The 23,129-nt window shown below is 50.1% G+C and overlaps 7 protein-coding genes across 7 annotated transcripts; 4 read left to right on the top strand and 3 right to left on the bottom strand.

Annotated features, from left to right (window-relative positions):
- Positions 1 to 6,386: 6,386 nt before the first annotated feature.
- Positions 6,387 to 7,313, bottom strand: CI109_106406 (uncharacterized protein; the record flags this gene model as incomplete). The annotated part of the gene is made up of 4 exons (XM_032007008.1): positions 6,387 to 6,759; positions 6,828 to 6,970; positions 7,048 to 7,189; positions 7,276 to 7,313. 4 exons carry the CDS (start codon positions 7,311 to 7,313, stop codon positions 6,387 to 6,389), a joined length of 696 nt encoding a protein of 231 aa, XP_031858650.1.
- Positions 7,314 to 7,569: 256 nt separating this feature from the next.
- CI109_106405 (uncharacterized protein) lies at positions 7,570 to 8,891 on the top strand (the record flags this gene model as incomplete). Its single annotated transcript, XM_032007009.1, has 5 exons — positions 7,570 to 7,617; positions 7,679 to 7,779; positions 7,834 to 7,912; positions 7,973 to 8,455; positions 8,523 to 8,891. 5 exons carry the CDS (start codon positions 7,570 to 7,572, stop codon positions 8,889 to 8,891), a joined length of 1,080 nt encoding a protein of 359 aa, XP_031858651.1.
- Positions 8,892 to 9,282: 391 nt separating this feature from the next.
- On the top strand, positions 9,283 to 10,632 carry CI109_106404 (uncharacterized protein; the record flags this gene model as incomplete). The annotated part of the gene is made up of 5 exons (XM_032007010.1): positions 9,283 to 9,376; positions 9,488 to 9,588; positions 9,677 to 9,770; positions 9,852 to 9,935; positions 10,043 to 10,632. The coding sequence occupies 5 exons, from the start codon at positions 9,283 to 9,285 to the stop codon at positions 10,630 to 10,632; spliced, it is 963 nt and encodes a 320-aa protein (XP_031858652.1).
- A 250-nt stretch (positions 10,633 to 10,882) lies between these two features.
- On the bottom strand, positions 10,883 to 14,421 carry CI109_106403 (uncharacterized protein; the record flags this gene model as incomplete). The annotated part of the gene is made up of 9 exons (XM_032007011.1): positions 10,883 to 11,308; positions 11,446 to 12,242; positions 12,307 to 12,526; positions 12,604 to 12,769; positions 12,832 to 13,391; positions 13,450 to 13,634; positions 13,703 to 13,955; positions 14,014 to 14,260; positions 14,351 to 14,421. 9 exons carry the CDS (start codon positions 14,419 to 14,421, stop codon positions 10,883 to 10,885), a joined length of 2,925 nt encoding a protein of 974 aa, XP_031858653.1.
- Positions 14,422 to 14,724: 303 nt separating this feature from the next.
- On the top strand, positions 14,725 to 15,755 carry CI109_106402 (mitochondrial 37S ribosomal protein uS12m; the record flags this gene model as incomplete). Its single annotated transcript, XM_032007012.1, has 4 exons — positions 14,725 to 14,896; positions 15,096 to 15,358; positions 15,606 to 15,678; positions 15,733 to 15,755. The coding sequence occupies 4 exons, from the start codon at positions 14,725 to 14,727 to the stop codon at positions 15,753 to 15,755; spliced, it is 531 nt and encodes a 176-aa protein (XP_031858654.1).
- Positions 15,756 to 15,918: 163 nt separating this feature from the next.
- CI109_106401 (uncharacterized protein) lies at positions 15,919 to 17,169 on the bottom strand (the record flags this gene model as incomplete). Its single annotated transcript, XM_032007013.1, has 3 exons — positions 15,919 to 16,079; positions 16,196 to 16,799; positions 16,870 to 17,169. The coding sequence occupies 3 exons, from the start codon at positions 17,167 to 17,169 to the stop codon at positions 15,919 to 15,921; spliced, it is 1,065 nt and encodes a 354-aa protein (XP_031858655.1).
- Positions 17,170 to 18,116: 947 nt separating this feature from the next.
- On the top strand, positions 18,117 to 23,094 carry CI109_106400 (uncharacterized protein; the record flags this gene model as incomplete). Its single annotated transcript, XM_032007014.1, has 5 exons — positions 18,117 to 18,942; positions 19,022 to 19,792; positions 19,843 to 22,440; positions 22,499 to 22,566; positions 22,633 to 23,094. 5 exons carry the CDS (start codon positions 18,117 to 18,119, stop codon positions 23,092 to 23,094), a joined length of 4,725 nt encoding a protein of 1,574 aa, XP_031858656.1.
- Positions 23,095 to 23,129: the final 35 nt, after the last annotated feature.

Below are 23,129 nucleotides of genomic sequence, written 5' to 3'. Positions count from 1 at the left end.
GTGACACCTCGACTCGGCCTCTGAATAGTTCGACTTGTCATCCGTTGGGGACTAGTTCGAAGTCGGTCCAGAGACAGCCATCGTAGGAGATGACCAATTCGACTGATTAATCGTTCCCACGGTTCTTATAGCATCATTGATACTTATATACGTGAGCAAAGGACTCGTACATAGCTATTGCTGTGACAAATGTATATTCCTCTGTCTAGCTCACTACTATCGTACAAGTGAAGTGTTCTGCTAGTCAAGCCCAAGTCTTGTACACTCGGTACTCGACTTGTACAATTCGGGATAGTGCTTCGTCCTATTTGTACTCCGTATTCCTCGTTAAGGCCCGTCAACGGCGCGCCTCTGACACCTAGAGCTTCTCACCTGTCAATGGTTACATTACTATAAGGCCCTCTCCCTTCTCCCCCGCAAGTGATGAAAGCCATAGTAAACTTGGACTCCTGAAAGTCTGGTGGTCATCAACATCATACAGTACTAGTCTACCTGTCGAGATCCTTTCACAATGTGTAACAACGGGAGTAACCCCAAACATGCTTTGACGGATTTATCTTTTGTATTCCAGGGGGTGTATGTCTCTGCGCAGGGGTTCAAAGGACAATGCATGAGATCTTGTTCCAGCTTCATTTGCCAGTTCACCCAGTCCAACTGTGAAAAGGTATAAAGGGGCTTTCAAGTTGTGTGTGTGTGTGGTAATCATGATATAATCACATTACAACAATCATTCTGCAAGAACCACTCATCGTTCCAGCTCACTTTGCTCAAATACATTTCTTATACGTCTGACAAGATGAACACCACTACCCCAGAGATGACCACAACAACTACAACGACCACTACCACTCCCAGTACCACTACCACCCCGGCTACCACCACTGCCGAGCAGAACATTGACATCAACAACGATACCTATGGTCATACCTACCCTGAATCCCACTGGGGGTCTCGGGGTGCCAGGAGCCACGGGTCTTATGGTGGCAAGGGCCATGGGCAGGGTCAAAGCGCCGAGCGGACCAACACAACGGGTGGTGGGTGGAGCGGTGGGCCACCTACTTGTGAAGATTTCGTCCCGGCATCCAAGCGGATGCCCACCACCATGAGCACGCGCAAGGATCACAACTTGCTGCCTGTCATGACGGTCACTGCCACATACATCACGTGACCTACAAGATCCCGACGCACTCTCCGCACTACTCGCTATTCTCGTCGAACTCGTAGAACTTCATTCAACGAACCCATCTATTATTCGGTCTAATTCGACGAACTCGCCGAGTTGTAGAATATCGCTCAACGTAGATGGACGGATGGATGGATATATAGGAGAATGGCTAGTCTCATCTTTTGTACTCTTTTCCTTAGTGATTTCCCGATTGAAAGTCATACACCGTACCTTCGCTATCGCTCTTGACGATATCACTTAGCCTTCAGTCAGTCCAAGGCCACAACGCTCATCCTGAGGTTGTTCTCTTCGGATTCTCGTCGTTCTCGTCATTCTCGCTGAGTATCTCGTCCATCTCGTCATTATAGTTGACGCCTTTGGCGAATATCACTCAACCTTGTCTCCGTGGTGTGATAGGGCTACATTGACTGAAGCCTCTGTTGATCATCGTGACAGTGCCCAAGCGCATCAGGCGTGGTCTTCTTCGAGGGCCTAATGAACTGCAGACTCCTGAGCAGTACTTGGAGAATTGCAACAACCCTGCCGACCTCGTTCCTCAGGTTGTCCGCGCAGACGTGAGTGTGATGGTACTGAATTGTGACTTCAAGTCCTGATGATTTGTTGTAGCTCCCCGGCCAAACTTCCACCTCCGATCAGCACACCACTCCAGGTACAGAAGGTATCAAAGACTGAACTGGCCAGTGAAGTGCATTGAGGAGGCAGGTATATAGGTATTGCAAGTCGTTCAAATGTTCGAATTTGATGAATGGATCTGTGGTGGATGTAAATGAGTAGACCTGAAATGAAAGACCGTTTGATTGTGGCAGGCCACATGCCTACTACGGGTTGGTAAGATCGACGTACTGCCTATAATCATCCCAAGAGACATCTTTACTATGAGATGAGTGCTGTACCGTCACAAGATTAGCAGATGCTTATCCTCGACCACATCTGCGCTCACGCGGATTGCTTGAGCGCCACCATTACAGGTTACCCTCAAAGTCATGGTCAGACAGCTGGCTTGTAGCATTGAGGTTTGAGATTTCTTGGCCCTTTGTCACCTTGTTTATCCGGGAGAACACCGAGCAATTGAGTCGCTCGTCATCAGACATTGATCCTTTATCGCCGCGCGGTCTTCGAATCCTCTGCCAGCGCCCAATGATAGAAAGCGCCACCCCAAACGCGTTTGAAGCAGATTACCTTTCATGTTCTAGGGTCATCGCTGCGTCTATTAGGGGCTGTAAGGAGAACCGAGATAGGACCTCATTGGTCATTGTAACAGTCGCCCAACTCCCTACAGAGCAGCTAGACGTATAAGAGGGTCTCATAAAGATATATTCGGAACTCCATATCGAATTCACCAGCACATTACATCATATCGCCAACAGCATGAATAACGAAAAGCACGACAACTCAACGTCTTCTAGCGTGACTCCTCTATCGAGAGAACAAGCGACCAAACTGATCGCAGGCTGGGAGAAGGACAAGCAAACTTCTGATCCCTCAAAAAGCAGTCTTCTGAATAGTGGGGCTGCGGAATATCTCGCTCATTTGAAGAAGAGTAGGTCTTCTACTACAAACACTCCATCGAGTGCTAGTGGAGTCCAACGATTGCTGGCGGACGGGGATGAAACACGTACTCTCTTGCATGGTGATCCTGCAGTTGTGGCATTGGGGCAGAAAGGAGAAGTCTGGCAGAGGCCTGGTTCGACTGGGAACAGTCGGTCCAGTGGCGGTGCCGCCAGCAGCACCACAGCCCGGTCAGCGGGCTCCCACCCTCCTTCGAGGCCTTAGCAGCCTACTGTCAAGGATCTGCTCGATACGGACAATGATGATATACAGTACGTGGGATGACATCTTTGTTGGCTTCCCAACTCAATCATGGTTGCGGACCACTATGATTGCAATCCAGCCTACCACACTGCCCGTACAGCGCTGTAGATATAGCACATCATACTCCTTTCTCAAACGTGTTATACTTTACCTCTTCTTCGGGTTTCAGTTCATTTTCTCAGACTTCTGAGTATGCATCTTTGTATAGGACGGAATGATTGTCACTGTCACAACCTAATCACCAGATACGTCGGGGCCTTCACAATTCCTCGCTGGAATAGTATGGTACCTTAGGCGACGCCCAATCAGATCAGTACTCGCATGGTCAGCGAGTGGCCTTGGCCAACAGAGTGGGCCAAGTACTACCCGTACGCCCTGTGATATCGTGCTTGTCTGATACATACACATTGAGCCCCTACATGTACTAGTCCAGTATCAGATTAGTGTCCCCCTGTCCTGTCCTCCACGGCCCGAGCATTCACCCGCCTGCAGACAAAGGTCTCCCCAAACGCGTTTCGACAGCTTTACCTTTTGCGCTCTTGGGTACCGAGGGGTTCGCATGGGGATACAGTACAAAGGACGATGTATGATTTCATACTCCAGCCTCTATGATGTGTCAGACTGCTCAAGCGCTCTAAAAGGTATATAGGGACTAGTGAGCCAAATAATCACCAAAATAATCCCAGAGTGACGATCATTTCTCGATTGAAACACAACATCACCCTTATTTAAATCGTCTTATACACTTTCATCAAGATGCCCAACCCAGACTCACAAACCTCTTCCTCGGTCAGTCACAAATATTGGACACGTTCGAAACCGTCGGAGTTTTCCGAAGCCAGTGATCAGACCGTCACTCAATCGAGCGGCAAATCTGAGACTAACACAACTCAGCGAGAAGGACCCTACCCGGCGCCACCGCCCTGTGATGGAATCACAAGAGAGTTCCTCCGTCAAGGCGCCCTTCAGGACAAGGAAATTGCCCAGTTGGCGGACACACTGGGAGTGAGTTAAGTAGTCTACCATTAGTTTATCGCCCTCATCGAACTGTCTGGCTGTCATGGACGCGCTGACCATGTTGACGAAGAATTGGGAAAAGCCTCCTGGGAAATTGTCCTGGGAGAAGTAGTGATTACACTGGCAATTGTGTTCACTTCCTTTTCTCCCCTTCTTTTGGACCAGGGCGGAGAGAGGAGGGCGTGGCGACTATCACTGTACAGTGATCTACATACAGGCAGTGATTCACTCTTCTCCCAAATTTTGTCAGATTCATTTTCTCAGAGGTAGCATGCATCATCGTATTCGTTAGCATCTCTTTGAAAGGGTACATCCCAGCAGGACTTATACTACGGCTAAACTGGCAACACCTCCTTTGGATCAACCATTCAGAGGTCTGCATACAGTTCCTGGGCTTCAGACCCCTCATCGCAACACTACGTGAGATCCACTTGTCCTTGCGGGAAGTCATGTTCGCCACGGTCTTGTAGTTCTGCCTTGTATTGATACAAGGACGGCCTTCCTGAGTATGCTCACCTCGGTCGCGACTGACGAGCTGAGCCAACCTCAACGATTCTTGGGTCGTTATTGCGTACTTTCTTGCAGCTCAGCCCGTCAGAGAGCCAAAACGTGTTTGGGATTGACGTTCTTTTGTGGGTGCAAAACTAGCAAGTACAGCGTCACTCAAAGCCTTCCCCATTCTTGGTTGTAGTCTTCCGCACTCTCTTGTAAAGAAGACACTGAATGAAAGGATGTGATTGGAGGCCTTCGTTCTCGACTTCGCACTCCGCAGATGTTGCACATACAGCATTGTTAAGAGGGGCCATTATGTTCTAAGCTATACAATCATAACCCAGCCCTTACGTCAACCAACACTCTCTAACTCAAGCTCCCTGCTCATCACGCAACATGACTTCTACGCAAGCATTTGCTGTTCATCAATTTCACAACTGGAATCATCCCAGATGTTACCCGAAGGGCTCGATTGAATCCTCTGCAAATCAAGCGGGCAATGATACCACCATGACTCTCATCTCGGATCAATCTGCCAACGCGCTTGGTCATCCCTTCTCTGCAATCTATCCGCTTAGTTTCCCCCTTCCTTCTGCTCATGTGTTTGGTAGTCAGTCCAGCATTTCTCCTGCCGTGCGGCACGACCCTGCAATCAAATACATTGAATATCGCTCGGACTTCCCGCTTCAACAGACTCATTTGAGTATGCCTCAGACCATGCCAGCAAATTTCATCTCACAACAAGCCCCCTTGTCCATCCCGCAACAAACTCAAGTTTCAGTCGCTACCTACTCACCCGACTCGACCCCTGACGAGTTTGGCGCTCAGGGGTACCTCTCGATTTCAGAACCATCCTTGATTTCCGCTCATTCATCCGACGCTACCGGCGATAGCAACTCTCAGTATGACGAAGCAGAGTTGCACCTGATTCCTGCGGATTTACGCAAAGAATTGGAAAGTCCCACCGTCCCACCATCAGTAACGCAAGCGGAAATTCTGCGCTTGATCTCTCCTGATTTACTGGATCACATGGATTGTCCGCTTCTCGCTATAGATGAGAATAGTATCATACCTCCTGCTTATGATTCGACCGCCTCCATTTCCAGTGGGAACTATCTCGAAGACGGTTCGTGGCCCGCGTATCTGGGCGGACGACCATGGTCATAGAGAGAGTACAGGCTCGCTTCGTTGGTGTGTGTTGATCCCGGTACGACATGTAAGGGAATCGCGGACAAGGAACAAGAAATGGTAGAGAAGGAAAATACTGGAAGATGAGACGGCTTGGAGAGACTTTTGTAAATAGTGAGATGTTGTGATGCAGTATACAGTACGTCGCTTGCGTTTGTAGGATGTATCTCTGATTTGCCACACGGATTAGCATTTAATTGTCAATAGGCAGTATAGATCTCATCCATAATTCTACACAGCTTCATGATCCAGAAACTGCAACTATTCTTGTGCCACTTTGCTTGACGTTCTGATGCATTCTCACAATCGCACGGCGCCCTTCACTGAGAAGCCGCAACGACCAGTCCCGAAGACGGAGGTGTCCCACGACCGCGAATGAGGCGTAAATGCGCCAGTCTTCACTTAGGAATTACACCTGGACAGCGGACTGAACAAGCTCGAGAAGACGTCATCACACCCAGTACACTTCAACGAAGGGGAGATGGCAGTCATCAGTACACGATCAGCCGGATACATGACTTATCGCAATAGGCATCTTGTCACCAGGCACTTGATCCCGCTCACAACACTCAAACAGTCTAAATTTGCCCTAGTCTCTCTCACATCAGCCACCAAGTCTACATCTAATATACGGGTTTACAAGAACATCCGACCATTCGTGGTACACCAAGATACGAAACACAAGTTGTAATTATCTAACATCGTCCGCAACGTCCCTCACCTCTTCTTCCATCATATCTCTCAAATGCGAAATATCTCCCCAATCATCTACACTGCCCTTCCACTTCCCATCTATCCACTTACATCCGACCACCATCAAACTCGTATTGTAACATGGTAGTTTCGGATCAACCCCTTTCGATAATGTGAAGCCATAAGTCGGCGAAAGGATGAGGGATAGAAAGAATGATAGCCATGCGCCGTGGGATACGATAAGGATATTCGGTTCAGGGGGCGACGAGTGTCGGGAAAAGTGGTTGAAAAGGTGATTCTGAGGCAAAGGAGCTTCAGGCTCATGCGAGGCGAGGAAGGAGTCGAACCACTGTATCGATCGCGCACCAAGTCTGAGAAGGCACGTACGGAGAATTAGCTTCTGTGATCGTTTACGAAGGGGGTCGGCTGCTTGACTGACGACTCGTAGCTCTCCGCATCGGCAGGCGCCTTCTCTCCTCTCGCTCGCCTTCGACCTTCCATACTTCCCAAGCCACGCTCTTTCAGTCCATCGGCCGCACTCAATGTTGTACCGGGATGATGTCGTAGGACTATCTCGGCAGTCTGAGTGTCAAAGGTACCGTCAATACAGAAACCGACGATGCTAGAATCATGACCAGGCAAGGTTGGCGCTGACATACCTCTTTGGCACGACATAGAGGCGATGTGTATGCCTCTGCTATCTTGACCTTGCGAAGTCGCTCAGCCAAGCGAGCAGATTCAAGACGCCCATGATTGTTTAGAGGTGTATCCTTGTGGCCTTGGATGATCCCTTGGACGTTGCTGCGGTCAAATGGGAGTATCAGCCGGAGTGCGGGCAGGATCCAGCACCAGGCAGACTACTAGGCCTCACAGCTGACCTGACTCACTCTTCCGTCTGCCCATGTCGAGCAAAGATGAGATACATTGCTTGTATGTCAAGATACACCAAAGAGAGAAGCATCATCACAAATGAAATGGTCGCGATAAGTGGAGGCTATTGCGAGTGATGGTTGATAGAGCGAATTCGGGATAAAATGAGATAAATTGATGGTACAAATAATGGATGATACGAGATCCCAGCTTGATATCAACGTGCTTTCTTTTTCAACAATCTCACCGTGATCACTCCTGCAATAACCTCTTATCAAACAACTCTAATCAGTCAAACACCAAAACAAAAAATGTCAGCTCAAGAGTCTCCCATCATCGTCTGCATCGGTAACCCTTTGGTGAGCTGTCTCCTTGACCTTTATCTGTAATGGAGCTAAGCTGACACGACGATCAATGCAGCTCGACATCCAGGTCAACCCCCAACAGGGCCCCAAGTACCTCGAAAAGTACGAGCTCAAATCTAACGATGCCATCCTTGCCGAGGAGAAGCACATGCCCATGTGAGCAAAAACGATATCTAAGCTAGGTTCACGACTGACGTACTCTTCCCTCAGCTACGACGACATCGTTGCCAACGCCGATGTGACCTACGTTGCTGGTGGTGCTGCCCAGAACTCTGCCCGAGCTGCTTCTGTGAGTGCATTCATATCTGGTCATGGTTAAGCTCGACAAGCTGACGAGTCCTCCTTGCAGTACGTCCTCCCCGCCAAGTCCGTCGCTTACATCGGTTCCGTCGGTGACGACGACCTCAAGAACACCCTTCAGAAGGTCAACGAGACCGAGGGTGTCATCTCCGCCTACCAGGTCCAACCCGCCCCTGCTCGAACTGGTGCTTGTGCCGTCATCCTCTCAGGCCACGACCGTTCTCTCTGTACCACCCTCCGAGCTGCCGAGATGTTCACCCCTTCTCACCTCTCCGAGCCCACCGTCGCCAAGTACATTGCCGACGCCAAGTTCTTCTACATCGGTGGTTTCTTCCTCACCCACGGTGTCGAGAGCGCTCTTGAGGTCGCCAAGGCTGCTAGCTCCAAGGGAAAGACTGTCGTCTTGAACTTGTCTGCTCCTTTCATCCCACAATTCTTCAAGGTTCAGCTCGAGGAGTTGTTGCCTCACGTCGACGTCTTGATCGGAAACGAGAGCGAAGCTGCTGCTTACGCCGAGGCTGCCGGTATGGGCGTGAGTACTGCCAACAGTATGATAGCGTACCACGTCACGACTGATACTGATCTTTCTTCGATCGCAGAGCACCCCCCTTGCCCAAGTTGCTACCACTCTCGCTGCTTCTTCCAAGTCCAACGCTTCTCGACCCCGACTCGTCATCATCACCCAAGGTGCTGACTCTACCCTCGTCGCCTCTTCTTCCGCCTCTGCTTCTCCCGGTAACCTCAAGCCTACCGACGAGAACCCTAAGACCTTCCCCGTCTCCAAGCTCTCCGACGACCAGATCGTCGACACCAACGGTGCCGGTGACATGTTCGCGGGTGGTTTCCTCGGTGCTCTCGCTCAGGGTAAGAGCCTCGACGAGTGTATCGAGGTCGGACACAAGTTGGGTCAATTGTGTGTCGGTCAGATCGGTCCCAAGTTGCCTTACCCCAAGGTCAACGTTTTGTAATTCTCATACAGTACATAGAAGAAGAAGAAGAAGAAGGCTTCAACACCTTCGGAGAAGAAGTAGCGTAGCGGATCCTTTTCGCAATAGCATATACCACCCATACGGAATACCACCAAAAACATCAGATAATTATAGATGACATGTATGACACATTCAACAGTGCGTGGTGTGGATTGATTCCAGTGAACAAGCGGTGCCGCGGTGACATCCGGAAAATTATCGCAAAATCGACGTGGAGGTTGTCCACCGTCGAGTGGCAAAAAGTCACCTACACCGTCCACTTCCACGTCGAATTGTACCTCGTTGTTCGTCTCCTCTTCAATCATATATACAAGCAAATACACTCGGAATCCCTTCCCACTGCAAAAGACATAGTGACACTCAAGCCAAAATGCCGACACCGAAGAAGGTTCCCTTGAAGTCGATCAAGACGCTCACCTTCTACGCCGATCAGTTGACAGCGGCAAGACGGACCAGTCCTATCCGTGAGTTGGTTCTTCCACACATCTTCTCATCCTCCATCCTGCACGGCCTTTAGAGTTAAAGCGGGGATCTATCAGAATTCAAGCTAACTCTGTCCTTCGTGTCGATTATAGCCCAACTGACATGTATTGGAAAAGCGTGCAAATCGTTCCAACCGGAAGTAGTACAATGTACCAATATGGGCGATGACGGATTTGCAGGTGTACAATGGAGAGTGAGTCGGCGCGATACACTTCTTGCATCCCGAGCGCTTGGAGAGTTCTTGGCTTGATGTGCGTGCTTACTGAGAGTGTGCGGTGTAGTGCGATACAGACTTGCCATCATCGTTGAGGATGGGTAAAGTTGAAGTCTCATGCGAAGGATGGTCCAAAGCTGGCGATTCGAACGTCCTACAAGGTAGGTCCGAGTGCGGGTCCGAGTCTGAGCTTCTTTCATCTGTTTGGAACAGAAGGTTCGTAGCTGATAACGTGGTTGCAGGATCTTGCGGATTGACGTATAACCTGCACAAGGTTGATAGAGCTTTGGAATTTGGTGAATATCCAGATATGCCTTCGAGGTTTGGTGAGTCGTTCTTCTCCTCGCATCACCCGGCCTGTGCTTCACCCGACTTCTCGTCCGATTTGCATTACAACGAGCGCTTTGCTGACTCATTTGTGATCATTGTCCAGACACCTTCCTCGCCAAATCTTTCAATTACATCTTCTATCTCATGACTTTCCTCATTCTCTATTCCCTCATTCGATCATTGATACTTCGTTTCTTCCCGCGCTATACACCACCTCCACTCTCCCGGTTTTCGCCATTTGGTCCCGGTGGTGGTGGCGGTGGACCTGGTGGTGGACATGGTTGGGGAGGAGGGGGAGGAGGTGGACCTGGATTCAATCCTGGTTCTGGAGGAAGTGGCGGTGGTGTTCCCCCTCCTCCATATACCAAGAACCCAGACAATACAGCCCCTCCTACTCCCGCCTCAGGATCGACTTGGGGTGGACCTGGATTCTGGACCGGTTTAGCTGCAGGTGGATTAGGAACATATCTCGCTACGGCCAATAGGAACCAACAGCAACAACAGCAACAATCCGGAAGGAGAGTTGGGGCTAGACCTGCTGCTGCTGGTTGGGGCGCAGCGAGGAGGTTCGACGATGACGATAATGAGTGGGATAGAGGGGTCGGTCCTTCACGCGGTGGGGGAGGTGGTGGAGGTGGGGGATTGGGAGAGATGAGGAGAGCTACTGGGTTTGGGGGTAGTTCGACGAGATGACCTGTGTGGGGAGGATTACCGTTCTGAGGAATGCGATGTATCCAGATCACACCTAGTTCCACTTATTGTCGGTTGATACGATAGTAGAAACTGAAACAAGTCTCTCGCAGCAGTTTGTGTCTAAAGGCGATCTGCACGAATACTGAATGTTATCACATCAACCAGTTGAGTTCCATGAATGCCACTATGCAAAGTATACCGAAACGCAAAACTAGCCATACTACCCTGATCCCGTCCTATTGCTCCCCGCTCACTTCCCGCCCTTTCGCATCTTCCTCTTCCTACCAATCATACTACCGAGGTGATTGCCCATCTTCTCAATACCCCTCTTCTCAGGCTCCGCTGCAACGACCGGTGCAGGCGTCGGGTTTGCTTTCTTCTCCGTTTTGTAAACTTTCGATTGAGGTGCTAATCGAGGTCTATCGCTCTTCCCCTTATCACCTTTATCGCCGTTGCCGTTTGACGAAGAAGGTCGTTTAGCTCCATCGGGTTTGAAATCTTTACGATCTTTGCCCTTATTATCCCATTTACGCTTCTTAGAATCGGGCGCAGCACCTCCTTCGTCATCGGTGTCTTCGGCTTCGATCTGGTCTGATTTTCGTTTCGAGTGATCACCTGATCGAGGAGCGGGTCCGTCTCTGTGCGTGACGATTTTCTCAACACGACGTTTGACCACCTGTCACGGGTGAGCAGGGGATGATCAGCATTCTTTCTTCACAAAGTACGAAGTTCCGTATCCGTGCAATCTTTGGGGACTTTGACGCCGGGAAGGGAGGAAGCTGAAGAGGGTGATGAAGAGAAACACTCGCTCACCTGGATATTCTCGATACTGAACTCGATCATGAGTGTCTTACCACCTCTCATCCCACCTCCAGACCGATCATCACCTTCTTCCAACCTCCCTTCAATCTTCTTCAATCTCGCCTCGAGTTCCTCAACGCTCTCTCCACCCTTCTTCTCCTTATCAGCATCCTTCTTACTCTTCTTCTTCTCCTCTTCAGCGTCCGAATCGGCAGCTTCGTCTCCAGCACCTCCTGCGGCCTTCTTCCTGGCAGCCACAAGAAGCTTCTCTGTGCGTTCTTTGATATCTCCCAACTCAACTTTCCACCAATCCCACATCAATTTCCCCACATCCGGGTTGTTGTTCGCCCATCTCAATACCTTCAAGGCATCTTTATGACTTTTGATTTCCAAGAAACCATAACCCTTCGATCGTCCTTGTCCAGTCAACGCATCGACCTTCTCGGTCTGTCTCACGACTTTTGACTGAATGACCACAGTTTCTCGCTCTTTACCCTTTCCTTTCTTCGAGTCTTTTCGCGCAGCAAGAGCAGCAGAAAGCGTTTCGTCCATCTCTTCTGATCGATCGAGACCTTGTCGATCACCTGATTTGACCTCGTCGTCGAACGTGCGAACGGCGTGGATCGCCAATCGTTTCAATGTACGATCCGTGGCAAACAACGGCAGTTGTCGAATAGAGAGACGAGTCTTGGAGATGTATAATGAAGGGTTCGATCGGAGGAGTGTCTTTCTCGCGTTGAATGATTGTTGACGTTTTTCAATTTCGGATTCGGGAAGTGACTCTGCAGCAGGAGAGTTGGGGAAGATCACTACGAGTAGAGAATGTCTGTCAGCTCTACATACACATGCCTGACCTGTTGCTTAGCAACTCACCTCCTTCTCGCATGAGATAGGTGTTACGCTTGTCGCCAGCGTTCCTAGACCTCTCACTGTCCTCCTTCATCTGACCCGCTTGCTCACGTGTGACAGCTCGCGCTACGTCGAGGGTTCGACCGTGAATCACCAATTTACTAGCAAGTGACGACGATGGGTCGGCGGTGAGGACGGATGGAAGGGCGAAGGGGTTCTTGGCTTGAGCTGCGCCACCACCAAGCTGCAGAAGGAAGAAGGTTTAGTACATGCGTACCCTGTAATGCACACCACATCAGTGGAGAATGGAACACGACTCACAGGCATAGCATTTGCACCAGTCTCTCGGGACACTCGCTCAGCTTCTGCGATAGCCTCATCGGCATGCTCGACATTCCAGAAGCAGACGAAACCTGTTCCTCGGGATCGACCGGTGACCTTGTCCATCGTGATTCGGGCGTAACGAAGGGGACCAAATGTACGGAACCTGCATAATAGTGTCATGACTGTCAGCAAAGAATCACGAGAAACGTAGTCATCACTACTCACAAAGTGTTGAGCTCTTGCTCGGTGGTCTCAAAGGGAAGATTTCGGATGAAGAGAGTACTTCCAACATCGACAGTAGGGAGTTTAGGCTTGACGGGTTCTTCTTCCTGGGCATCCTCCATCTCCTCGTCATCATCACCTTCCTCCTCCTCTTCACTCCCACTTCCACTTCCACTCTCAGAAGCAGATTCCTCTTCCGATCCGGAGCCAGATTCGGAACCAGATCCCTCCTCAGCCTTCTTCTTCTCATCCCCACCTTCGTCCTTCTTGGTCTCCTCCCATTTCTCCTTACTCAACGCCCAGTCAACAGCGACGACTCGACCTTCGGAATCTGTCTTTCCACCCTTGGCGCTCTTCAATACCTTGCCGTTCACTCCCTCGATAGCTTTCTCAGCGTCGAGCTTGGTCAAAAACCAGACGAAAGCGAAACCTCTTGCACGAGGTGGTGGGGGTGCTTTTGAAGGATCCGCAGAAGGGGGGAGTTTGGAAGGAAGAGTAGGGAGGTCGATAGAGTGTATAGGTCCATAAGGAAGGAAAGTGGCACGTAGATCCTGAACGGTAGTCTACAGACGAAGAGTCAGCTAAGTAAATTCTTTACCAAACGATTAAAACCACACTCACATCCCATGACAAGTTTCGGACGATGAGTCGACCAGCATGACTGGGGTTCTTGCCCTGGCCCTTCGCGGATAGCTTCTCTAGTCGCTTCTTCAAGACACAGGAGAGTAAAGCACCCTTGTATGTGTGACCATGCAGTTTGGGTAAAGCTTTCTGCGCATCACCATGAGAAGGGAAGATGATGTTGGCTACAAAAGACAAACCGATCAGATTCAGTTCTATCTTCCAATCGTTAGGTTGCCATTATCCTACTCACCAGTATCTTCCGGAGAAGTCTCTCCTTCCTCGGCAGGAACAGGATACACAACCTCTGCGTTTTCGTTGACCTTTCTGATCTTCTTCCAGAGCACATTCTTGGTGATCCCTTCGGGCAAACCAGATAAGACGAGGGTACGGATAGCGTTTGGGTCAGAAGACTTCTCTTCCCCTGGGGCGGATCGAGGTGTTGGTTTGGGTTTCGGGTTGAGTTGAGCTTCGGCTCTTTCCACTTTACGTTCTTTGAGCGATAGCTATGTTAGATTATCAGTTTTGTGAATAGCTTGGCGGAAGAAGAGGACCTCGACTGACCCTCTCATCTGCCCATGCTACTCGAATCTTCCTGTTTCCACCACCGAAACCGCCCCCGTTCAACTCCTCTAATGCCTTCTCCGCATCTTCTCTCAAGGAATAGGTGACATATCCTACACCTTTCGATTTGCCCGTCTCCTTATCGGTAGCTACGAAACCGTGTCGTACAGGTCCTAGAAAGGAGAAGTGGGTGAGAAGGTCGGTAGATGTTGCCGTGTATGGCAGGGAAGAGACGAAGAGTGTTGTGCTGCGAGGGACGGGATAACGATTAGCATTTAGCGACCAAGGTGGGCGAAGCATCATCTTTTCGTTGCGAATGAGAGTGGATGGAACTTACTTGACACGCTCTTTCCTCTCCTTTTTGGAGGAACTCCCCTCATCAAGAGCTATGAAATCTGCCTCTGACATTTTCGGTGTTGTTGTCAAAAGGTATAGCTGTATAGAGTAGGTGTTGATGAAGGTTTTGTTAACGACCAACCGCTCAAAATACGATTGAAATCTTTGTGGGACCTGGCCGTCGGAAAGTGGAGGGCGGTCACAAGGGGTTAAGGAATGCCACGTCATGTCACTTCGAGGTTGGACAGGTGTGATAAGCTTCCGCTTCTCCGAAATGTTGGGTTGGACCGTCGTCTTTGCTGCTTTAGCACTATTTGTGCTTGTCACTCAAACACAACTCGTCGTTCTTTGAGACCGAAGCACTAGCAACTCACGATGAACGCGACACGATCATTACTCGCCCTCACGGCATCTTTCTCTCGACTGGCGGTACGACCGGCATCTACGTTCGGGACTGCTCTCGCATCGTCCTCTCGATCGACCCGAGTGGTGGGCGAGATGAGAGGGTTTGCTTCGAGTTCGAAGTGTGAAGCGACCATTGGACAGGGTGAGTGGGATGGTCGTTATGGATTGGCTGGGAGCTGATCAGACTTCAACAATCCTTCCTCTTCTACCTCGCCGTCATTGGGAAATTTCACCTGATTATCAAACCCCACTTCTGCCCCTCTGTCATATTCCTTCGTTCATCGGTTCACGTGCAATCACATCCTTCGCAATTCTCGCTATCGCTCGATTCGCTCGTCCAGTCCTCCGAGGCGCTCGATCTTCGACAAGACGAAAATCCAATGTCCCCCTCTTACAAAACTGTTTCCAGAAAAAGGCCGTCTGCGCAAAAGTCTACACCACCAAACCACGTAAACCGAACTCTGCGGTTCGGAAAGTCGCCCGAGTGAAATTGAGTAATGGAACGATGACGACGGCGTACATTCCTGGAGAAGGACATAATTTGCAAGAACATAGTGTGGTTCTGGTCAGAGGTGGTGGAGCCAAGGATTTGCCGGGTGTTAGAGTGAGTGAACGACGATCATTCGATCACCAATCTAGAGTCTGCTTTCATGTCTCGGGTGGAAGACGAGCAAGGCGACTGTGGACGCTTGACGGTCTCAGTGACGAATGGAGCGAGGCGGTTCTCAGATGGGATGCGGTGTGACTGGGATGGTTAGGAGGAATGACCTGGTCCGGTACTGCTGGGAGCGCGGGCGTGAAAACAGGGGTTCGCACACATGGCCAATACTAATGCATCTTACCTGTCGTAGTACAAGATCATCCGAGGCGCTCTCGACCTGAACGGTGTGGCTGGTCGAATCACCGCAAGATCCAAGTTTGGTGGTGAGTTGAATTCAGCCTCACTACTGGATATCGTGCTGATATGGTGTGATACAGTCAAGAAGCCCAAGAAGGGATAGACTATACAGACCATGATGTGTACATACTCCCATACAACATGCAACTATACCCCCAACGTATCATGCTGTAAAATGCTGGTTCTCCTGTGCTTCTTCTTCTAGTTTAGCGTCGTATGAATTTAACGTCGTATGGACGAACCGCCGAATGTTGAAGCAGACGAGCTCAAATCGCCGCTGCCCTTCTGTTCCCCCAAACGAATCGCTTCACCTTGTGTCCTACCTCCTTTCCTTCTCCTTGCCCATGTCCTTCTCTCCAGCATTCTTCGCAGTATAGATCATCGTCGCAACCCAAGCATACCAGGGCTGCATCACGATTGCATATACCTAGGAGAGTAGTTACCTGTAAGCCATTGATCGTTTTGAGACGAGAGCCGTCTTACAAAAGGCGATGGTTCCTCCAGCAATATAGATGAGATGACAAGGATTAGGACAATACTCACAACACCAACTTTCCGTATCTTCATCTCTAGCAGAGTTGTAACCCGGCAAATCGAATCTCGGCGCAGAAGGGGGTGGAGCCAATCCCGACTTGGGCTGCGTTTGACCAGGTTTGGCAGATGACGGAGTAAGACCTAATAGCATATCTAGTCGTTTTTGCGTCTCGTCATCGACTTCTTCGTCATGACCGTCGGTGTCGTCTACAGGTAGATGATTGGGCAAGGAAGGGAACGAGAAGCCGATTTCCACATCATTATCATTCGCGATATCGTCGTTGTGGTTGTTGTCCTTGAAACTGGATGCAGCTTTTGGTTCTTGCGATTCGTTCTCATCCCCATTGGATTGCGTAGGGCTTTGCGGCTCATGTAGCTTTTCCAAACTCGCTTCTTCCAACGCGCGAGTAATGATCTCTTCTTCAGTCTCTTCGTGTTCTTCTTCGTTCGCTTCGTCGTCACCGTCGGTGTCGTTATGTACGTGAGGTGAAGCTGCTCGTAGGGCCGCTCGAGCTTCCCTTTCCAGTCCGGTCGCGTTGGTGTCCGTGTACAAGTTTGTTGAAGAAGGTGATTGTTCGGCAGCACTCGCGATACTTGCGAGGAAGTCTTCGACCTGACGTGATACTTGTCAACTCAAGGACATACAGAACAGACATTTTAGTAAGATGCGCACTGGAACTCACTGCTTGATCCCCCTCGTCTCCTGTTGCTATTTCATCATCCTCGGCCAAACCCCTCAATCTCGCTCTTCTCTTCCTTAGCTCCGCTTCTCCATCATCTACCGCCGTCGGTCCAGAACCAGGCGGGACATAACCACCAGCAATACGTTCTAGCTCTTCATCCTCTTCCACTGCTTTTCTAGCTTGCTCTTCAATCGTCGCTTTCGGTGCTGTACTCTTAGACTGCGGATCGATGTCTAGCAACGTCGTCTGCGGCGCTCTGAGAGCTGCGAACCGTCTGATCAAGTCATCCTCATCGGACATACTACGCAATGTAGTGTACTATTTCGACGCTGACTGATGTAGATGACTGATATGATGTCGCCCGGTTATCCCATCTCATCTCACGTTACGGAAACAGGCACCACCGCACAGATCTCGGCGGCCGAACGCGTGGATTTTAACCTCCGGAATGGGATGCGGTCTTGGCGAGCGAGGTCATACAAGATACGAGATCGGTCACCGTCATGTATGTATGTTTGTAGGTGTGTGTATCATCGTGCATCCTACATAGCAGAGATATGTATGTATCGCATCGAGGCGAGGCACACAGATCACTGAGAAAAGTACAGAGAGTGACGTATCATAGCCAGTCTGACATTGTGATTTCGGTGTTGCCGGGGATGAACGCAATGCATACATAGATGTGAGTAGTAGTTACGCGCTGATCTGACCGAAGACCGATGTTTGTGGGAGCCGTGAACTGTAATTACTGCAGAAAATAAAATGAAATGTCCGTCGGATAGGGTAATCAAACAAGTTTAGAACGAAAACACTCACTGTGCTCGTTGGAACTGCTCTGTAATCGATCTGACTAAGGTTACTACACTACCACTATACCTAATCCTTTCCTTTCTCTTCTCACTATACTTGTAAAATATCAAGACACCACCACTGCACACTCCGACTTTAGTGTAGTAACCAGCAAACGGTCCAAATCGCAATCCTCATGCGTCGGTGACAACTCGACAGTGCTCACGACAATAACCATTCCTCCATCTTTGGCTCGGCAGACGTAGACGTTATCCCGCGGTATCGGCAAAAACAAACCATCGACCCCTTCCCTTCCCCTTTCAACTCCATCAATTGTCAATCTGTCCTTCTCACTCTTCGACATTACTTCGCTTTCGACCTCACGATCCATCCGCTATCACTGCCTTGTGCTTTTCGACTAGACTCGCCCCCTTTGCGGGTGATACCACCTCGCCGAGATGGCCGCCGCTTCATCCAAACAACCGTTGGTTCCACGATCCAAGAAACACCAACCGTCATGGTTTCAACGGAACGTTTCCAGACCCATCGGTGCCCTCGCACCTAGTCGACTCTTCGCCAAGAAGAAGAGACCCGCTGTAGCTCGATCGATATACATCAACGAACCGATACCAGAAGATTTCTTTGACAAAAAAGGTAGAATATTGAAAGATCACACTTATCCTTCCAACCAGAATGTCACTTCGAAATACACAATCATCACCTTCTTACCGAGAAATTTGGCAGAACAATTCAGAAGAGTTGCCAACGTCTTCTTCCTCGCCATCAATATCTTGCAATTCTTCCCGAAATTCTCCACCATCTCACCTGGATTGGTCATCCTACCGTTGATCATCGTCTTGCTCATTACAGCCCTCAAAGACGGTTACGAAGATATCAAACGACATCAAGCCGATCACAGGACAAATCATGCGATCGTACACGTCCTCGGCGGTCCAGGGTATGAGAACAACAACCCCATGTCAGCCAAGGACAAGACTTTCGTCCCCGGTATCCCTCTACCCAAGCGACTCAGCAAGAAAGCAAAGAAAGGAAAGGCCGGAACAACGGATCTGTTGGAACAGGAGAGGGCAGCTGAGCCAGCACCCGGTCCTGAGCCTAGGGGAAATGGAGGCTTGTCACGGGTTAGGAGTCAGATCTCGAATTGGGAAGATGATCCCGAAGCTGGAGATACACCAGGAGAATTGGGTTGGCACAGGACTATCTGGGAGGACGTCAAAGTCGGAGACATCGTTAAAATCTACGACAACGAGCAGTTCCCAGCCGGTGAGTATCGCTCTTCACCTGTCCCCAAAGAATGCGTTTCCAACCTGAGCGATAAGCTGATTTTACTGTCACACATCAGACATCGTCATCTGCTCCACTTCCGAAGAGGAGGACGTCGCCTACATCGAAACCAAGAATCTCGATGGAGAGACTAACCTTAAGTCCCGAAACGGTATCCCTGGTCTTTCCCATCTCGACTCTGCCGAGGCTTGTGCCAAGGCGAAACTTCGTGTTGATCTCGAAGCGCCAGAGGTCAACATGTTCCGACTCAACGGTGCGGTCTCCCTTCTCGGCGAAGACCAAGACGATGAACACGCCGTACACCCCATCACTCTCGAAACCACCCTCCTTCGAGGATGTGTCCTCAAGAACACCGCTTGGGTCATCGGTATCGTCATCTTCACTGGAGCAGACACCAAAATCATTCAGAACGCCGGCGCGACACCTTCCAAGCGAAGCAAGGTCGAACGTCAAATGAATCCTCAGGTCTTGATCAATCTCCTCATCCTCGCTCTTATCGCCATGGTCTGTGCCATCATTGATCACTTTAATGAAGTGGGATGGACCGACGAGGGAGCTTACTGGATGCTGTATAACGATACCAGCGGTGACAACCCCAGGATCAACGGTTTGGTCACTTTTGCAAACGCCTTCATTACATTCCAGAACATCGTTCCTATCTCTCTGTATATCTCGATCGAAGCGGTTCGAACAATCCAAGCTGCTTTCATCTACTGGGACAGGTCAATCAAGTATGTGAAAGACGGAGTAACAACAAGAACAACCGCTAGAAGTTGGAACCTGTCGGATGATCTGGGTCAGATTGAATACGTGTTCTCGGACAAAACTGGTGAGTTGTTCTGCACCACCCGTTATGAATAGCGCTGACCACAGTGACAGGTACACTCACCCAAAACGCGATGATCTTCCGACAATGCTCAGTCGGAGGAAAGATCTACGTTGGAGACGACCTGCCACCCAGTCATCCTACCATCGCACACGCCCACGGTCACAAGAACAGTGCAAACAAGCCTCCATCCGATACCAGTGATTCCGAAGCGTCGGCTCAAACACCGAAGCCCGATGGCGATGCTGAAAAAGTCGACGATGTCAAGGTTGCTCTTCCCAAGGAAGTGCTTGCTTCGTTTCACTCTACCGAGCTCGATCACGATCTGGAGTCACACGATACCGAGCAATCGCGTATCCTCCATGGTTTCTTCGCCGTTCTTGGTCTCTGTCACACTGTCCTCGCTGCTGAACCGGAACCTGGAGTTATCGAGTACAAGGCTCAGTCGCCAGATGAGGCTGCTTTGGTCCAAAGTGCCGCCGACGTAGGTTTCGTCTTCCGTGGTCGAGATCACAATGTCCTCAAAATGTCGACTCCCTTCTCCGAAGAACCCGACGAGTACGAACTTCTTCATGTTCTTGAATTCAACTCTTCTAGGAAGCGAATGTCTGTTATTCTCAAGAAGCTCGATGAGGATGGCCGAATCTTCCTTCTCTGTAAGGGTGCAGATAACGTCATCTTTGAGAGACTCGTCAAGGACAACTCGCAAAAGGAATTGAGACAGAAGACGGATGCGGACTTGCAATATTTCGCCTCTGAGGGTCTCCGAACGCTCTGTCTCGCGTACAAGGTGCTCGATGCTCAAGTTTACGAAGATTGGGCCAGGGACTACCACAACGCTACGGTTTCACTCCACGAACGTGAAGAAAAGGTCGAAGAGGTTTCATCGAGGATCGAGAATGACTTGATTTTGCTGGGAGCCACCGCCATCGAAGACAAGCTTCAAGATGGTGTTCCCGAGACTATCTCTGATCTTAAGCGAGCTGGTATCAAGGTCTGGGTCGCAACCGGTGACAAACTCGAAACCGCCGTTGCTATTGGATACACGACCAACCTCCTTACTAAAGACACGAACCTCATCGTCGTTCGGGAGGGCAACCATTCGATAGAGGATCAGCTTCGCGACGCTCTCGAGGGCTTCTTTGGCGATGATGAAGGAGTCGGCAGGACAATCTCCAGGATCACCAGTCGAATGTCTGGAGAAGCACCCCGCCTGGCGAGAGTCAACACTGGTGTCCAATCGCTCGTCGGAAGGGATAATGGAACTCGACCTGGTGGATTCTCCTTGGTTATCGATGGTCATGCTCTAGCCCACTGTTTCGACGACGAAGATATCGAAGCTCTGCTACTCGCATTGTCCACCCGTTGTAACACTGTCGTCTGCTGTCGAGTCTCGCCCCTGCAGAAAGCCCAAATTGTCCATCTCATCAAGGATAACCTCGGTGTCATGTGCCTCGCCATCGGTGACGGTGCTAACGATGTTAGTATGATCCAAGCTGCGGATGTTGGTATTGGTATTTCCGGTGAAGAAGGTCTCCAAGCTGTCAACTCGGCCGATTACGGTATCGCTCAGTTCAGGTATCTCAAACGTCTTCTGTTCGTACACGGTCACTGGAGTTACTACAGAAACTCGAACATGATTCTCAACTTCTTCTACAAGAACATCATCGGTATCGGAGTTCTTTTCTGGTTCATGATTTACTGTGGTTGGTCGACAACCTACGTCTTCGCCTATGTCTACTTGTTGTTCTGGAATGTTTTCTGGACCATCGCTCCTGTCATCGCCATTGGTCTCTTCGACAGGAACATCGACGACGAAGCGCTCATGGCTCTGCCCGAACTCTATCGACGTGCTCGAGAAGGCAAATATTTCGGTCTCAAGCCTTTCTTCTACTATATCATGGAGGGATGGTACCAAGCGGCAGTCATCTACTTCTTTATTCACTACGCATACGTCACGACATCCGCCCGAGGAGACGGCTACGATGTCTATATGTACGAGATGTCAACGACACAAGTCATCGGCGCAGTCATGGTGGCCAACTTGTTCTCAGGTCTCAACATCGAAGCGTGGACAGGATGGGTCTGGTTCGCCGTTTGGGTGGGACCGTTCCTCGTCTGGGTCTTCACTGCGATTTACTCCATCATCCCGCCTAGTTCGTTCTACACTGGAGTATACGGTAACGATGTCTTCCTCTTCCGATCTGCGGCCTATTGGTTTGGCTGGCCATTCGTTGTCGTCGTCGCCCTTTTACCGAGATATCTGATCAAGACCTTCAAGCAGAACATTGTACCCAACGATGTTGACACGATGCGATTGGTACGAAAATATCAACCCGACGTTAATATGTACACTCACCCTATGTTGGGCGGCAAACTGCAAGAGAAAAAGGGTCAACCCGAATCGGATGACGAAGAGGAATATGATGAAGGACGAGGTCATGATGAAGGAATCCGATTGGTACCCGTTGGCGGCGAGACACCGGATCACCAGGCCTTTGGCAAGGGTGATCGACACGGTGATCTTGAAGGCGGTGTTCCTCAAGGTCAAGGTCAAAGACAGGTATCAGCGCAGAGATTAAGAAGGAGTATGGAGAGTTCAAGGTCCAGATTCGGATATAACCATTCGGCAAGAGGAAGCGCGGTAGACAGTGAGTGTATTGGATCTCCATCTGATCAATATCTGTGCTGACTGTATTATTTCTGTAGTGTCAACTGGATTGGAACAAGCACCATCGAGAGGATACGACTTTACCATGGAAGAGGGTGGTGTGGCTGTGAGTGTAGCTTCTATGTGTGGAAGTCAGAGTCAGAGTGACTGACAAAAGACGTCTCCGCTGCAGATCCAACGGATGCAATCACGACTCTCACAAACGTCTTCTCACCGAATGCGTGGTCCACGATGGTCCAACCCTGTCGGCTCAAAGGGATCTCGAGGCAACAATGCCGGTAACGGTGTCAGTCCTGCCAATCCACCATTCGGAAAACCTTCTACGCCCATTGGTCGAATTAGGGAACGAGCGGGTAGTATCCTTTCTCGAAAACGAGCAAGTACAGATGCTACGCAAGGTAGTAGTGGTGATGGCAGTGGAGTGCACGAGGGGAGTCCTCACAAGAGCGGAGGGTTCTTATCTCCCTTGAGGAAGAAGAGTACGGCCCAACCAGCTCCTTCTTCGGGTTTGGCGGGTGCAGAGTTGGAAAGAGAACGATGGAATGATCAAGAGGATGGAGATGGGGAAGTGCCAGCGTTGGGTAGACCGTTGGGGAGAGGTCGAGTTACGGGATCGCCAGAACCGCGAGTGTGATCGGGTTTGCCTACTGAATGGTGGCGGTAGTGGAT

This window comes from Kwoniella shandongensis, chromosome 12 (genome assembly GCF_008629635.2).
Source record: "Kwoniella shandongensis chromosome 12, complete sequence".
Taxonomy (NCBI): domain Eukaryota; kingdom Fungi; phylum Basidiomycota; class Tremellomycetes; order Tremellales; family Cryptococcaceae; genus Kwoniella; species Kwoniella shandongensis.
Note: the sequence above shows the minus strand (reverse complement) of the source record. Positions and strands in the feature narration are given on the sequence as shown.